The sequence below is a fragment of the Colletotrichum destructivum genome, chromosome 8, assembly GCF_034447905.1.
Source record: "Colletotrichum destructivum chromosome 8, complete sequence".
In the NCBI taxonomy this organism is placed as follows: domain Eukaryota; kingdom Fungi; phylum Ascomycota; class Sordariomycetes; order Glomerellales; family Glomerellaceae; genus Colletotrichum; species Colletotrichum destructivum.
The window spans coordinates 838,079-854,018 of NC_085903.1; the positions used below are offsets into that span (position 1 = coordinate 838,079).

The 15,940-nt window shown below is 58.5% G+C and overlaps 5 protein-coding genes across 5 annotated transcripts; 3 read left to right on the forward strand and 2 right to left on the reverse strand.

Annotated features, from left to right (window-relative positions):
* Window positions 1-75: 75 nt before the first annotated feature.
* On the reverse strand, window positions 76-2,774 carry CDEST_12118 (Putative glycoside hydrolase superfamily, beta-glucuronidase; the record flags this gene model as incomplete). The annotated part of the gene is made up of 3 exons (XM_062928274.1): window positions 1,776-2,774; window positions 780-1,693; window positions 76-690 (listed from the first exon to the last, which is right to left on the reverse strand). Exons 1-3 carry the CDS (start codon window positions 2,017-2,019, stop codon window positions 76-78), a joined length of 1,773 nt encoding a protein of 590 aa, XP_062784325.1. The 5' UTR covers window positions 2,020-2,774.
* A 346-nt stretch (window positions 2,775-3,120) lies between these two features.
* Window positions 3,121-5,999, forward strand: CDEST_12119 (Putative succinate semialdehyde dehydrogenase, aldehyde dehydrogenase, cysteine active). The gene is made up of 4 exons (XM_062928275.1): window positions 3,121-3,552; window positions 3,656-3,746; window positions 3,817-4,186; window positions 4,282-5,999. The coding sequence occupies exons 1-4, from the start codon at window positions 3,427-3,429 to the stop codon at window positions 5,294-5,296; spliced, it is 1,602 nt and encodes a 533-aa protein (XP_062784326.1). The 5' UTR covers window positions 3,121-3,426; the 3' UTR covers window positions 5,297-5,999.
* On the reverse strand, window positions 5,616-8,846 carry CDEST_12120 (Putative aminoacyl-tRNA synthetase, class I, isoleucine-tRNA ligase; the record flags this gene model as incomplete). The annotated part of the gene is made up of 4 exons (XM_062928276.1): window positions 5,616-8,215; window positions 8,272-8,471; window positions 8,567-8,690; window positions 8,831-8,846. 4 exons carry the CDS (start codon window positions 8,844-8,846, stop codon window positions 5,616-5,618), a joined length of 2,940 nt encoding a protein of 979 aa, XP_062784327.1.
* A 136-nt stretch (window positions 8,847-8,982) lies between these two features.
* CDEST_12121 (uncharacterized protein) lies at window positions 8,983-11,681 on the forward strand. Its single transcript, XM_062928277.1, has 2 exons — window positions 8,983-9,552; window positions 9,684-11,681. The coding sequence occupies exons 1-2, from the start codon at window positions 9,312-9,314 to the stop codon at window positions 10,352-10,354; spliced, it is 912 nt and encodes a 303-aa protein (XP_062784328.1). The 5' UTR covers window positions 8,983-9,311; the 3' UTR covers window positions 10,355-11,681.
* A 1,887-nt stretch (window positions 11,682-13,568) lies between these two features.
* Window positions 13,569-15,648, forward strand: CDEST_12122 (uncharacterized protein). Its single transcript, XM_062928278.1, has one exon. It carries the CDS (start codon window positions 13,589-13,591, stop codon window positions 14,156-14,158), a length of 570 nt encoding a protein of 189 aa, XP_062784329.1. The 5' UTR covers window positions 13,569-13,588; the 3' UTR covers window positions 14,159-15,648.
* The last annotated feature ends 292 nt before the right edge of the window (window positions 15,649-15,940 follow it).

Sequence of the window (15,940 nt, forward strand, 5' to 3'; positions counted from 1 at the left end):
TCGACTCCTAGAACGACTTGAGCATCATGGCAAAGAAGTCCCTGATATTTACAACTGCCGACCGACCGGAACCCCTCAGGAACGCTTCTTCCTACACCCGCCGACGGGGCTGACGATGACGACCTCGCTCGCGGCGGCGGTGAACGCCACCTGGCCGTTCGAGACCAGGGCGTACTCCCCGACGGTCACGTTGTCCAGCCGGACGGGCCGGCCGCCGTCGAGCTCGTGGTTGTAGCTCCAGCCGTCCCACGTGATGCCCGTGACGGCGTCGCTGCCGTTGGCGCGCAGTCGGCGGACGGTGGCGAGCCCCGTGTCCCAGGGCACCTCGAAGCTGTAGCCGGAGATGCTGCGGCCGCCGGGGCTCAGGGCAGGGGTGGTGCCGGTGCCGTTGACGGTTGAGTTGTAGGGGCTCAGGTTGACGACAAGGATGCGGGCGAGCGTGTCGCCGTGGTAGGCGGCGTAGGCGGCGGCCAGCTCGTTGTCGGTGTCAAGCGGGATGTGGGCGACGGAGACAGGGACGGAGGAGGAGGAGGAGGAGGAGGAGGAGGAGGAGGAGGAGGAGGAGGAGGAGGAGGAGGAGGCGGCGTCTTTGGGAGGTGCGAGAAAGGCGGCGACGGCGATGTTGCCGTAGTAAGGCGCCTTGGTGCCGATGGGGGTCGTCTCTGTGGTGACGGGCTGCCAGCTTTGGTACTGTCAAGAGGGAGTGTCAGCTTCTACAAAGGGTACATGCATTTTCCGATAAGAGAGGTGGGGGAAGGAGGGAATGGGGGCGAGCGAACCCTGTAGTCGGTCCCCATGTGCATATGGCTACGCTTGATCCCCTGCGAGGCGGCGTAGAGGTTGAAGTCGACGCCCCAGAGGGCGGCACCGAAGGAGTTGGATAGGCCCGGCTTGCCCTGGTTGTAGAGCGAGTTGTGCTCCCCGAGGATGTGCGGCGGGACGTCATCGAAGCGGGTGGTGAGGTTGGCATACTCGCTCACGTGGGCCTGGACGGACCGCACCGTCCGGGTGTGGTTCATCAGCGTGCCCGTGAGGGTGACACCGGGGCTCTCGGCGCCGCTGATGTAGTTGTGGGTGGAGAAGACGGCGACGTTGGCGTCGGCGTTGAGGCCGGCGGCCCACTGCGCGGGCGCGCGGAGCGCGTTGGCGGTCCCCGCATTGGAGGGCGCCATGAAGACGGGGGCGGGGAAGTCCGGGCACGCTTCGGCGAGGACGTTGGCGATCTCGCGGGTGCCGTTGAGCCACTGCTCAACGTAGGCGGCCTCGTCCCAGGTCGACGAGGACCGCACGGGACCCTGGGCCGAGGTGGAGAAGAGGTCCGGCTCGTTGCCGTACTCCCAGACGTCCAGGTTATCCTTGCCGATGGCTCGGCACGCCAGCGGCACGGTGGCCTTGAGGGTCTCCCACCCTTCGGAGCGGTTGGCGCCCAGGCCGAGGTTGAAACCGTGGGTGAATTTTGTGTCGGCCAGGGTGCCGTAGGATTCGAAGAAGGAAGGGCCGATGACGATGGTGGTCGGATAGTCCCTCGATCTCTCCAAGTCGTACGTGCCGTCGACGGCATACGGGAGCGACTCGTCGTACAGGGCGTAGTCCTGTGTGTTCCCCCCCACGCGGATGTACGGGCGGACGCCTTGCAGGGCGCCCAGGTTGGCGAGCAGATTGTCCGAGAACGTGTTCGGCGAGGAAGTGTTTCCTGACATACACGATTAGCGTCTGAGCTACGATACGATACGACACTTGGTGGGAATGGCAGTCTGAGCGGCGGCAAGGCATACCGGCAAAGTCCGGGAAGAAAGCGAACTCGAGCGAGTAGCTCACAAAGGCATCGAAGACGGGGCTCGCCTTCTCGGGCCCGGGGGTGGGCTTGGGGACTATGCCTCCAATCACCGCGATGTCATCGACGGCATTGGTAAGGTACGAGTACCATGCCACGGCGTTGAACACGGGCGAGAAAGTGGTGAACAAGCAATGGAGCTCATCGGCCAGTACTGAGCCCACGGTCCGCAAAGCGACGGACATGATGAGACAGAGGCAGTTGTTCAATAAGTGTCCGACGATGATGGGGTTGAGATGACGATAATCTTCCTCCGTATGGCCAACAAAGGTTGCCGACGTGGGGATTTAAGCCCGATTTTCTCCTATTTCCTTTCGTCTTCTATTATCACGCTGCACGAGGAAAGAGGGATTGCAGTGTAAGGCGAGGAGGCCATGACGGCATACGGTGTCGGACAAGCAATCCAAATTGGCGAGATCATCGCTGGGAGTGTGGCGGCAGCGCATAAGCTTAGCCTACAATATTGGCTGGGGTGTGTATGCTTGTCAAAAGGGCCCCCCGGGAAAGCAAAAGGTCCTGCCTTCCTGCCTTCTCCATGGTTGGTTTTTCCCCCTCTAACCCCATCGCGAGGGTGACGAAAGTAGTAGGTAGGGTCTGGAATGAAATCAGGAACACAAACTGTGGTTTGGTGACGGTGGCGCAAAGGATGGGCCTTTGGGGGAGGAAAAGACTCGCGCGCGACGATACGGACGGATTGATGAGACGAACACCTGGGGGGGGGGGCTGCCACTGGGCAAAGCCGGGCGCGACAGGGGCATACGGTTGGCGTCATTCTGCGTCCGATATTGATGCAGAGAGTGAGCGAGTACGCATGCTGGCTTGTGTGGTTCCACGTCCACTTCTTTACAGATGAGAAGACACTATTTAAATGCGATGCGTCTCATCTGGACTGAACTGATAACTTACTAAGGAGTGAGTGAGTGAGATGAGGTGAAAGGAGTTGACTGAATTGAGAGTTGGGTGAGTAAGTGAATTGACACTAGAGTGATGGCCGGACACACCTTAGTAGGAACCTCGGATGGGTTCATCTACAGGGAACAGCTTATTCATGACTGGTTCTCGTTGCCGGGCCGTGACCACTGACAGCGGTAGGTAATGATCTGTTAGTGGCCCCACCCCGGCAATGGGCCTTATCTTATCACACACCCGTACCTAAGGTAGGTAGATAGAGGTGCCGGTTCGCGGTCGACCCAACCGGGCCGGTTGGCAAAGTGGGGGGACGTCATCGAGCGTCACCCCGGATGCCACACCTTTGAAGCTTCCTCTCCTTCTCTCCATCTCCGTCTCTTGCCTCCGGTGTCGCTTAGAAGCAAATCAACCATTGACCATCACCGTTTTTTGCCAATTAAGAGCCTCAAACAACACGACACATTTCGGAAAGCAATCGCACACATTCAATTGCGCTTTTGCAAGCTCCCTCGGTGACAGAGAAGCCTTTTTGCATACCCTGTCCTCCCCCCCCCCCCCCCCCCCCCCACATCCCTCGACTAAGTGTGAAGCACAAACTCGATCTGAAGACCAGACGCTCGCTCCCCGCATTTCAACGGCTCAACCCTCCTCCTCCTTCTCCTACTTCGCCTCTCTCCACCACTATGCCCATCACATTACAAAGAGCAGTCGCCCCGGCGTCACGATTTGTCCCAAGAAGCTTGTTCCGGTCTGCCCAGACACCGTTTATCCCGTTTACACTGAGAGCCGCCTCCACCATGGTTCCCAAGGTGACAACAACCCCCCGGCCGTCTATCTCATTGGCCCTGCTTGCCCTGCCCAGCCAGCCCAGCAGCTCACTCACAAATATACTGACATACGGGCACACACCAGCTTAAAGACCCGTCATTGCTCAAGCAGGACGTCTGCTATGTCAACGGCGAATGGATCAAGGCCAAGTCTGGCAAGACCTTTGATGTGACCGGTAGGCCCAATACCATCTTGCCCCTTTCCCCCTCCCAGCTATCCCGCATAGAGTACTTACCCACCCGCAGACCCGGCCACCGGCGAGAAGATCGCCTCTTGCCCCGAGTTCGCCAAGGCCGACACCGACGCCGCCATCGCCGCCGCCGCCACGGCTTTCGAGACCTTCCGCACCAAGACCGGCCGCGAGCGCTCCAAGCTGCTGCGCAAGTGGTACGACCTGCTGATGGAAAACGCCGAGGACCTCACCACTCTCATCACTTGGGAGAACGGCAAGCCCGTCGCCGACGCCAAGGGCGAGGTCACCTACGCCGCCAACTTCTTCGAGTGGTTCAGCGAGGAGGCGCCCCGCATCTACGGCGACACCATCCCCTCCTCCGTGCCCGGGAACCGCGTGTGGACCATCAAGGAGCCCGTCGGCGTCTGTGGCCTCATCACGCCGTAGGTTTTCTTTTCTCTCTCTCTCCCTCTCTTTCCCCTTCCAAAGGCCACGCGCAACGACGAGGGGATCCCCGACGCTGACATGACGACGGCAGATGGAACTTCCCCGCCGCCATGATCACCCGCAAGATCGGCCCAGCCCTCGCCACCGGCTGCACCGTCGTCTGCAAGGCCCCCGGCGAGACCCCCTTCACCTCCCTCGCCATTGCCGAGCTGGGCCACCGCGCCGGCATCCCCAAGGGCGTCGTCAACATCGTTACCGCCCTCGACAAAACCCCTGAGGTCGGCGAGGCCCTGACCGCCAACCCGACCGTTAAGAAGATCTCCTTCACCGGCTCCACCAACGTCGGCAAGCTACTCATGCGCCAGTGCGCCGGCACCCTCAAGAAGATGTCCATGGAGCTTGGCGGCAACGCCCCCTTCATCGTCTTCGATGACGCCGACGTCGATGCTGCCGTCGCCGGCGCCGTCGCCTCCAAGTTCCGCTCCTCGGGCCAGACCTGCGTCTGCGCCAACCGCATCTACGTCCAGAGCGGCGTCTATGACGAGTTCGCCGACAAGTTCGCCGCCAAGGTCCGCGAGTTCAAGGTCGGCAACGGCTTCGACAACGGCACCACCCATGGCCCTCTCATCCACGACCGCGCCGTCGATAAGGTCGAGGCCCACATCCGCGACGCTGAGCGCAAGGGCGGCAAGGTCGTCGTCGGCGGCGGCAAGATCGCGCGCCTGGGCGCCAACTTTTACGAACCCACCGTCATCACGGGCATGACCGGCGACATGGCCATGGCGAGCGAGGAGACCTTTGGCCCCGTCGCTGGCCTCTTCTCCTTCGACACCGAAGACGAGGTCGTGAAGCTGGCCAACGCCACCAACGTCGGCCTAGCGGGCTACTTCTTCTCCCGTGACATCCAGCGCGTTCACCGCATCGCCGAGCACCTCGAGGTCGGCATGGTCGGCGTCAACACGGGGCTTATCTCTGACCCGGCCTCGCCGTTCGGCGGCGTCAAGGAGTCCGGCTTCGGCCGCGAGGGGTCGCTGTACGGCATCTCCGAGTACCAGGTGACCAAGATGGTCACGTACGGCGGTATGGGCCAGCCTCTCCAAAAGTAAAGTGCGGCAATGCGTCGTCACCTATATATAAAAAAGAAGAAGAAAAAAAGGAGTGTTTAGCGGGCGACATCGGGAAAGGCGTTGAAATTTACACGGGGTTGGATCTTTCAGTGTTGCAACACAATTCAACCATCCTTCGACACGAGGCTTAGTAAACATGCACAACCCCCTGTGTGGCAGCTATTAAGCTATACTTCCGATATAGTTCAAGGGGAGTACGTCTTTAGCCTAGAAGTAAGCTGTTCAAGGGCTGAATGTGACCATGGAGGGTATCTTTCTCGTTTTATTATACACATCTATACAACGGATTTATCCATTTTTACAGGTCCGACACGGCATCCTCGCAGCGAGCGCACAGCGCGTCCTCCTTGGGCGCGATGTACCGCCAGCACCGAGAGCACTTGTGCTCCTTCGGCGGCAGCACGGACACGGTTCCCTTGGCGCCGTTGACCTCGAACGCCTCATCGTAGCGCCACTCGCTCTCGGAGGGGATCTCCGCGTTCGTCTCGACGGACGACACGACGAACATGGCCTCCAGCTCGTTGCCGTACTTGCCCAGCACGCCGGCGACCGCCTGGTCCTCAGTGGTTATGACTACCGAGGACTGGAGCGACGACCCGAGGACCTTGGCCAGACGGCCCTTCTCGAGCGCCGCTTTGACGGCGCCGGAGACGGACATGAGCACCGGGAGGTCCCTGCGGATGGATGACTCTCCGATAGCTGACGGGGCGCGGTCATGAATTGGCGCGTCGCGCGGGGCGTAGAGAGGGTGGAGGATGGTGCTGTCCGCCTTCATGTAGTCGGGACGATGGTCCCATGCCTCCTCGACCAGAAGGGGCGTCATAGGCGACAGCATCCGGAGGAAGCCCAGGAATATGGGCTCCAGGACGCCGCCGCCGTCACCACAGTAGAGACGGTCCTTCATGGCCTCCAGGTAAAAGGCCGACAGGTCGTTGGCGACCCAGCGATTCAGGGCGTTGAAGGCCTTGTAAAACTCGTGCGCCGCGAACGCCCTGTGGACTTCCTCCATGACGTCCTTCAGCTGCACGAGCGCGATGTGGTCCAGGGCCGTAGCCGGAGCGGTGCGGGCCGACTCGTGCATCGAGCCGGTCAGCATCTTGATGATGGTGCGGTACTTGACCAAGATCGTGTGGACAGACTTCAAGACCGACTGGCCGATGGCGACGTCTCTGGTGTACTCGGAGCTAGCGGCCCACAGACGGAGCGCGTCCGGGCCCAAGGCTTCGTATGTCGGGCCCGCGCCGGCTTTCTTGTCCTTGCCCCTGACCTTGATCGGGGGCAGCAAGGTGCCGTCCATGATTTGGGCAGGCGTGATGGTGTTGCCAATCGACTTTGACATCTTCTTGCCGGCCTGATCCAAGGTGAAGCCGTGTGTGATGAGTGTCTTGAACGGGGATTTGGGCTGCGCCTGAGATGCCTCGTCGCTCTCAGCTCTTTGGGCGGCGACGTAGGACAGCAGACTGGACTGGAACCAGCCGCGATGCTGGTCAGATCCTTCGAGGTAGACGTCGGCTTGTCCGCGGCTTTCGGTCCAGCTGCTTCCGCTGTCAAACCAGACATCCATGGTATCGGTGCCCCGGCGGTATTGCCCCTTGAGAGACGGAGCGAACCAGGCAGGTTCATCAGGAGCATCGGAGAACCAGGCGTCGATGCCGCGCTGCTGGATGACGGAGATGATGTGGTCGACAGATTCCTCTGTCACCACAGCATCTCCATTGACATCGTACAGAGCAGGAATGGGCACTCCCCAGGCCCGCTGACGCGAGATGCACCACTCGCTGCGGCCGACGACGAAGCTCTCGAGGCGGGTGCGCCCCGAAGGCGGCACAAACTTGACTTCCTTCAACGCGTTGATGGCATCGTCCTTGATGCTGCCGACGTCGGCGAACCACTGGGCCGTGGACCTCATGACAACGGGCTGCTTCGTCCGCCAGTCATAGGGGTACTTGTGCTTGTACTTTGCGGCGTTCAAGACGTCATCTTGGATCAGGGCGAGGACAGCCTTGCTGCCACCCTTGAGGATGGAAGAAGCCTCGGTCAACCTTTCGGGGGCATCGGGGAAGGCTTCACGTGTGAAATTTCCCTCGTCATCGATGGGCGCGAAGGCGTCGATGCCGAGCTCTGCACAAGCCTCGTAGTCCTCAAAGCCATGGCCCGGAGCGACATGAACCAAGCCGGTTCCAGAGTCGGCCGATACAAAGTCTGCATGGATAATGGGTTGGGCAACGGATTGGGCGCCCTGCAGTCTGTTACGGTACTTTAAGCCCTTTAGTTCGGAGCCTTTGATCGACGCCACCACGACCTGGGGTTCCTCCTCGGTGAAGAGACCCTTAACAGCTTCGAGACGGCTAACTGCAGTGAGATAGGCGCTTCCGTTGACAGAGATGACTGCATAATCGAGATCGTCGTGGATCGCAATGGCCCTGTTTGCCGGGAGTGTCCAGGGGGTAGTGGTCCAAATGATGGCGTAGAGCTGACCCGAGAACCCGCCCAAGGACGGCCCGCCGATGATGGGATATCGCACGTAAGCGGCCGTCGATACATGGTTCTCGTTGTACTCCAGCTCAGCCTCAGCCAAGGCGGTTCTCGAGGACGGTGACCAGTATACGGGCTTGCTCTTGCGGTAGATGAGGCCTCGACGGACCATCTGCTGAAACAGGCGCAGCTGCCGTATTTCGAAATCAGGGTCCATAGTCGTCCATCGCGAATCCCAGTCGGCCATGACGCCGTATGATCGGAAGCCGTCCATCTGCTCCAGCACCGTAGTAGAGGCGAGCTGTCTAGCGGCCTTGCGTATCTCGACGGCGGTCATGTCCTTGCCGCCGGAGGTGCCGACGGCCTTCAACTCGATGGGGAGACCATGGCAATCCCAACCAGGCCTGTAGCGTATGCGGTAGCCTACAAGGACGATGTTAGCCCACTGACAGAGGCCAGAATGGCCGAGTGTGTCCAACCTTGTTGGACCTTGACCCGGTTGATCATGTCCTTCAAGATCTTGTTCAAGGCATGACCGACGTGAAGGCCTCCATTGGCGTACGGGGGACCGTCATGCAGGGTGAAACCGGGCCTCGACTCATTGGAGGACTGCCATTTGTAAAAGTCGTCGGCGGATCGGCGCAGGTAGTCGGCTTGGAACTGCGGGAGCGGGCGCGGTCTGGGACGGGCCCGGGTGACGGGTCAGCTGAGGTTGGGACGGAGGGACAGCATCGGGGCGGAGGGCGGCAGGGCCGGAGCGGGATCACAGCTTACGGAAAGGTAGATTTAGGTAACCTCAGTGTCGATGCCCATGACTTCGACATGATCGCTTTGTAAGCATCACTGCGGACGGTAGCTTTGAATTTTGGGGTGGTGAGTGAGGTCTTGATAGCTCCAACTGGTCAGAGCAACACGCTCCGGAGGTGGAGGACGCGCGATTCCGATAAAAGTTTTAGTGGGGCGTATCAATTGTGTCAAGTGAATGCCTGAGGTTACACATCCGCTGCATGTTCTCAGATACCTAAGCACTGTAGATACCTGCCTGCTGCTGCATTGTGCAGCGGCCCCACATGAGCAACCGCACAGGCGAACCTACTCTGAATGGAAGGGAAGGGCACGGCACGCACGCACGCTGTTTGGCCCGAAGTACACGTCCCTTTCCCGACCGCAATGGCGTGCAGGTGGGCCCAGGAAAGGTACACCAGCAGAGTGGGGCACACTTACTCGACATCATTCCGTCCATGTCATCTCAAGCTTCAGTCGCTCGGCTTAAAAACCACAGCTTCCTTGCAGAAACACATACAAGTACAACATCACCTGCCGTTCTCACCCGTTGACTTTGAGGACACATCTCTACCGTACAGGTGCCTCGGCCCGAATCATCCACAAGGTTCGCCGCGTCGCATCAGCTACTCAACGCCTTGACTGGACACCGAAAGCCGCGTCTAGTCTCATACTATACACACACACCCACACGTGTTATTGTGACCTGGTTTTGTGCTTCGAAAACCACCCGACGATGGCGCCGCTCCGTCGGTATTTGAGAATCACAAAGTATTCCGTGCTCGAGTGTCGCATCTATCTCGACAACCCGGCTCTGGCACAGACCTGGCTTCTGAACCCGCGGAACCCCATCTTGCCCAAAGTTATTGAGAGCGTCCGTCCACTGGTACTGCCGAAACTGCGCGAGGAGAAGGAGAGGGAACGCACTAGAAAGAAGAGCTCCAAGAAGAAGAGCATGAAGGATGTCGTCGTCCAAGGTTCGTCGTGCTGTTTCGCAACTTTGCTAGCTGTCACTGTCACTGCCGCACAACCCAGCTTTCATGGTCGCAATCGGCCTGGTCCAGACCCTTCGAACCGGAAAAGGTTGGCTGATCATAGCATTGACCAGATGAGTTTGAGGTGTCGATGTTCCTGACCGAGACGAGTACACGCCACTCGCTGCTCACTAAGCACAAGCAGTTCCGCGACAAAACAAGCGGCAAACTGCAGTCTAATTCTAACAAGCTCACTGGCGAAACGAACGACGCACCCATCGACCTGGACATGGAGGCCGAGGCTCCCGGTGCCACGGTGCAAATTCGGGAAGAGAGCGAGTCCGAAGGCGACTCGGGCGGTCTTTCCCGCATCCCCGCTGTCGATGAAACGAGCCGGCCTCGGCGGTCAAAAAGACAGCGCGGGGAAGCTCGCGAAACGGACGCTGATTCCGAGGTGCATTCGAATGATGACGCCGGTGCGGAGGCCTCGGCAATTGAGATAGAATCCGAGGACGACGTACTCCGGCCGTCCAAGCGTCTCAAGGGGCAGCACCAGACCGGGTCTGACGTGGAGCAAGATGATGATGATGACAAGAAGAAGAAGATGGCCATGGACGTTTCATACGAAGGTTTTGCTATCTATGGCCGTGTGCTCTGCCTCGTCGTCAAGAAGAGGCAAGGTCTGAGATTAGCAGCTTCGAGCGGAGCCGGGAACGCCAAGCACCCTGCCGGCCAGGCCAGTATGGAGAACTGGATCAGCTCTACCCAGATGCCTAATCCTGGCGCCGAGGAGGACGCGTCTTGAGGCGCAAGAGAGCGGCCACTAGGACAAGGAAGTTGAGGCTACCCGGGGTGACTCACATGCACATGGGGTGTGCCCAAGGGCGACGGGGAGCTGCTGCTCCTTGTCAGCATCATCAGACTGATGGCACGATGACAGCCCACATCAGATCGATCAGTGACACTTCTGTCATTTGTTGGGATGCATAGCGTATGCTAGGCTGACAAACAACGACCGGGCAAGGAGCTATTCCCCGCCTATTGTTTCGTGTGCCCCAACTAGCCAAGTCTTTCTTAATAGACGCGCCACGATCATAAGACGGCTTCTTATCACAGATCGAGATCCGAAGAGGAGTGCAGCAAGAATAAGCGGTTGTTTCGTGAGAGCTCCACCGCCTGTCCATCACGAGAACGAAAAGTGATTCAGGAATCATGGTTCAGACACGTGCTTCCAAGGTTGAAGATATGCCAAGGTTGGGGGGTATACGCTTCGGAAGTTGGAATGACATGGTCAACCTGAACTCTATCTTTGGACTGTCGATGAGACTGTCTACGCAACCTGGTAGGGATGCTCCGGTTTCGTGGACGGGGCCTGATACGCTTGTCGGCCGCCGTACCGTCTACCGGGACTGTCCCGGGCTTCCAGCGCTCTACCGCGGCATGGCGCCGAAGTGTCGATCCAAAAAGGGCCATGGGCAGCGGTTGTTGAAGATGCATGGCCAGCACAATGCTCAACCAGGCTGGTGAATAACTGAAACCAGCTCAGGGAAACCCAAAATGGCAGAAGCCATCTCAGTCCAAAGGCCTGCGGCTAGTTTGGGAGGGGAGAGGGGCGGTTACGACGTTACGCGCAACGTATGAATGAATGACTCGGGTTGTTGGGTATTTCCGCCAACAAGTCCAAAGCTAGCTTTACCAACCTGCCAAACTATTGGAAGCATGAACATCAGTTGGCGTCTGCGTCAATTTAGAATTTGCGCGTTCCTATCAACCCCTCGTCTTGACCGTCGCACACTCTCCTTGGCGTGGCTCAGCAGCTAATTATATCTGCCTCGTTACGATTTCGACGACGACAGCGACGACGATGACGATAGCGTCCGAACAAACAAAAGACGGCAGCCTCGATCGAGCGCGTGATGTCACAATCGCCACGATGCCCGGGCTTCGGAGGTTTGTTATCGACTTTCCGGCCGAGGCTACTGGACCAGGGACAACAGGGACAACCAGGGATACGGTAGCTTTCGACTACATGACACATGCCATTAGACGTAGGTAGGCTGTCTCGAAAGTAACCTTTGGTGGGTGGGTTTTGTAACGGACGCGTTGCTTTCAGAGGAGAGGCTAACAAGAACCCCGATCATGGTATACGATTACTTTCAAGTGGGCTGCCTAAAGCAAGGATGTTATTTGTTCTCTATTGTACCTGTCGTTGTTGGACGGAAACATTGACACCGAACCTTGCCAGACACGCGATGGAAGGCTTATTTCACTCATTGTACGGATACACCGGCGTCCAATTCGGAGAGATACATCCCAAGCGGGTACCGGAAGATTTGCGTCGGTGAGAAGGTTTCGGAGCTCTAAACAAACGGACACCGAACACCGTCATCGGTGATTTGAACGGGTTGACTGGAGGAACTGGTGCACACCATCAATAAGTCTGCGGACCAAGTGGCAAGAAGATAATGCTATACGATAACGACGGCCTAACCAGAGTTGATTCGGCCGATGACAACTCGCGGACCGACTTTGTTGATAGGCAGAAAGCGCGCTAGATTCGCTTCCCGTTGAAGCCGCCACAGCACACAGACTCTGGCGGTCGGACGACTATGACGAGCAACTACAACTAGGCTAGACTAGTATGACTCTGTGTGACTCTGATCCGTGCCGTCGGACAGCATGATGAGCCATCCCCAACGGGGACGGAGGTGCATCCCATCGCACTATCTTGGTCTGACGGGGTATCATGAGGGTTCGTTCCCGATAACAGGTAACAGGGCCAGCTTGGATGCTCACCGAGCATGGGGGGGGGGAGATTGACAACGTGGTGATCTTGACCCGTTACCCCGCCATAAGCTGACAGTTTAGAATTGATTGACCATCTGGCGGCAGCGAGGCAGAGCTGATCCTACTGCCGAACAGCAACCCCCGGCCGCGAGTCCACATGACCGTCTGCCGTCATGGGTTGCGCGTTCGAAGAGGGTGTGCACGACGGTGTCGTTCCATCTCAACTCCTCAAGCCATTGGCGCACTAAGGAAACGAATCCGAGAAGATATCGCCGTCGTCGTCGAGGTACAGCGCCTACTGGTCGACCAACCGTTTTGAAACCCCCACCCAGTCGGATTGGACTTGACGGGCAACGTTCGCTTCCCCGTACGAGCAGGGTGTCTGTCAAGAGGATGGATGTCGACATCCAGTGATCGGACGAGAACGGCCCTGCATGTCCGTAAAAGGCCACCGTTTCGACGGGACGTGCGGACACTTTGACGCAGACGGAGTTCATGGAGGGTGGGGGAAGAAGATGGAGGGAGGGGGGGGGCGGGATCTCGTCTCAGATGTCGTGTCCGTACCCTTGGGGCAAAAGGGTGCCGCGGGCCCGGAGTTGGGACAGTTAAGCAAACTTTTCAATGTTTTACCTGAAATGGTTGCATCGGAACACGTCTCTCTCTCTCTCTCTCTCTCTCCCTCTCACACACACACACACACAACATCGCTCGGCCGGCGGAGTTTCCGTCGGCGGGATACGGAGGCGGCCAGTTGTGATAGCAGGCGCCTACGGCGGCAACGGAGAGGAGGGAGGCAAACCGACGGAAACTCCCGTCCGTGGCAAGACTGCATCGGGAAACCCAGAATAAACCACGAACCCGACCTGGACCGTATCTGTATGTCCCTCTGCGACGTGTCCCTCGTCCCTTGCAGGCGGGCGGCGAGAAATTGATAATGGCCTCAAGGGGCCGAGTACGCTGTCTCGGGAAGCGAGGGCGAGCTAACGCAAAGTGGACAGGACCTATCAAACGGACGGGAAATACTGATACATTTCTTTTCGTTGCGTCTTTTTCGCCACTGTATTTCGTACCTGCAGTAGCGGTCGTTGATCCTTTTGGGACGGACGGAAAGCTGGTTTATTGGCAACTAACGGTATCAGATAGGATAGGCATCTCAGCTGACCAGGCCTCTGGACGCCAGACACTGGGCTCTCCGGCCTTTGCGCAGATACAGGTATGTCTTGCTCACCACTTGCTTCTGGCCGTGAGCTGCATGCATGTACACCAGGCAGGTGCACCAACTACAGCGCGTAACCGACTGGGCTTGCGCTGCCGCCCGCTTTGGGAACAATCCCCCCCCCCCTGCTCGACATGCTGTACATTATGGTGTGATCGTCAGGGGTGGGTGCTGCTCTCCAGCCGGCCCCTTGCTCGACACCACGTGGGAACACGGCGGCTGACTGACCAACGCAGCGGACACGGGCTTTCAAAGCTCGGACACCCACACTCACTCAGACAGCACTTTGTCATCTTTGATCTTTGGGGTGGGGGGAGGGGGGATGGAGGACTTGCGTCGCACTCGTGTCACTGCGGAGAGCGAGGAAAAGAGCATGTTTCAGATGCCTCTCTCTCTCTCTCTCTACATCGTACAGGTACAGTCAGTCCAGTCTACCGACCATTTGCCTGGCACACACACACACACCCCTCTCTGCCATCTCATTGGTTACGCAACGAGCATGGCCTTGGTTGTCTCTCCCGAGACGGACGATGCCGAGTCTGCCGAGGCTGGCTTGGCCACCGGTCTGCCTTGTTGATGGGGGCTCTCTCGGCCGACGGGGGATAGAGAGAAAGAGAGCGGATGCGGCGACAATGACCAGAGAGAGACACGTCAAACAAAGTGTCAAAGAGACATAGCACACGAGGTGCGAGCACGCCCTCGGGGCCCAAAGCATGACATGAATGAATGAGCGAGCGAGCTGTCGGAACAAGTCGACCGTAACTGCATTTTGTCTGAGACTCAAGTGAGAATGAGATGTGTGCCACGGTCACGCAATCGATGATGCAGCTCCCCGAGACTTTCTCCTCCTCACCCCCCGTGAGACGCAAGCACCAGGCTCAGCATCGTAGCACCGCGAGCATCCTGTGAATCTTATCAGTTGCCTCAACTCAGGCGGCAATGCCACCATCCATCTCTCTCTCTCTCTCTCTCGCGCGCGCTCGTGCTCGAGCGTGCGGGAGGCACAGCGAGGAGAAACAGGGCGGGCGGGGCGGCTTGGCTTTACGACGCGCCAGCCGCTGTACAATCTATGACGGAATACCTGCAGTCTGCAAGTCACATATCACCACTACTGCTATCCGCCCCCCCTCGCTTGCTCCCATATATTGGATGCGATATTCCCTTTGCGGTGATTGTCCGACGGCATTTCCAGCAGAGTTGGTTGAGGGGGAGGGGTGGGTTCAGGGTTCACGTCGGGCGAGCGCGACGACAACGACGACGACGACGACGACGACGACGATGTACAATACACTCTAAAAACGCCACAGCAGCACACAGCCAGGAGCCTAACCAGTCCTGCTGGGACCTGCAGGAGACTTGGCTTGAAGGCAGATCGGGAATGGCGCGATGCCGAGGTTGGTTCGGCCCATCGCAGCCTGTCACTTGTTTCCGTGTGTCCGGGCGACGATGAACCTCAGTCAGCCAGTAAGTAAGTCAGTCAGTCGCATCAAGCGCTTCAGCCATCTGTGCCTCCATCCCGATACTCGCCGCCTGAATGGCAGGTCCCCTCCCCCCCCCCCCCCCACTTGTCGCAGAATCGTCCTCGCGGGTGGTGCGAAGGAGCTGTGTCGTGATGCTGCGCCGGTTGCACTGATCATCAGCCCACCCTCTATCGGCCCCAACAACTGTCGTGACGGGGACGTCGCCGGTCGACGATAGATACATCATGCCTCATGAGGCCGAACCCCCTTCAGACCTTTCAACCACTTGGTCCAGAGAGAGGGGGGCACATCATGGTGCGAGGTGTTGAGACATGCCAATGTTTTGTCCGCGCAACATCCAAATTCGCGTCTCCTCTATCGTGCCCCTCCCTCCCCCCTACTCCGCCGTTCGTTCATCAATGTCAGATCAGACGGAACCATTGACACCACCGGCCGGAAGGTTGATATCGCTTCCCCAGATAATCAATCAATCGGCGTCTCTCCGTGTCTTGGGTACCGTCTCAGCCACCATCCATTGACGGCTTCTTCAACATTCAGGCACCCTCCCGTCCGTCCGTCTGGGATTGAAAACGGTGCGAGGGGCCAGGACGGGTCTGACATGTCTACCGTGGATCGGGAGGGGGGGGGGGGGGTGTTGCACTTTGCTTAGTCTTTGCTTAGTATACGAACATCTCAAAATGAAAGCGTTTCCGTTACCTGGTACGAATAGGCTGGTTTGACCTGCACCACAACTTGGCGTCGTGCACGGCCGACAAACGGTTGAGAGAGAGCAAGAGACTGAAAAAGATCCCGAAACATAAGAGGCAGAGAAGGGAGAGAGATCGTCATCATGTTCGGCAGGTCGCTTTGTCGACGAGCTGCCGAGCGCTACGAGTTTCCGACGGCGCCCTCACACTACGGGCGGAAG

Excerpts from the sequence above, each read along its gene's own strand:
- CDEST_12122 (XM_062928278.1), top strand. The coding sequence starts at position 13,589 with ATGCATGTACACCAGGCAGGTGCACCAACTACAGCGCGTAACCGACTG.
- CDEST_12119 (XM_062928275.1), top strand. The coding sequence starts at position 3,427 with ATGCCCATCACATTACAAAGAGCAGTCGCCCCGGCGTCACGATTTGTC. Across the intron at positions 3,553-3,655 it reads CCTCCACCATGGTTCCCAAG|CTTAAAGACCCGTCATTGCT; the intron begins GTGACAACAACC and ends GGCACACACCAG. Across the intron at positions 3,747-3,816 it reads CAAGACCTTTGATGTGACCG|ACCCGGCCACCGGCGAGAAG; the intron begins GTAGGCCCAATA and ends ACCCACCCGCAG.
- CDEST_12121 (XM_062928277.1), top strand. The coding sequence starts at position 9,312 with ATGGCGCCGCTCCGTCGGTATTTGAGAATCACAAAGTATTCCGTGCTC. Across the intron at positions 9,553-9,683 it reads GAAGGATGTCGTCGTCCAAG|ATGAGTTTGAGGTGTCGATG; the intron begins GTTCGTCGTGCT and ends AGCATTGACCAG.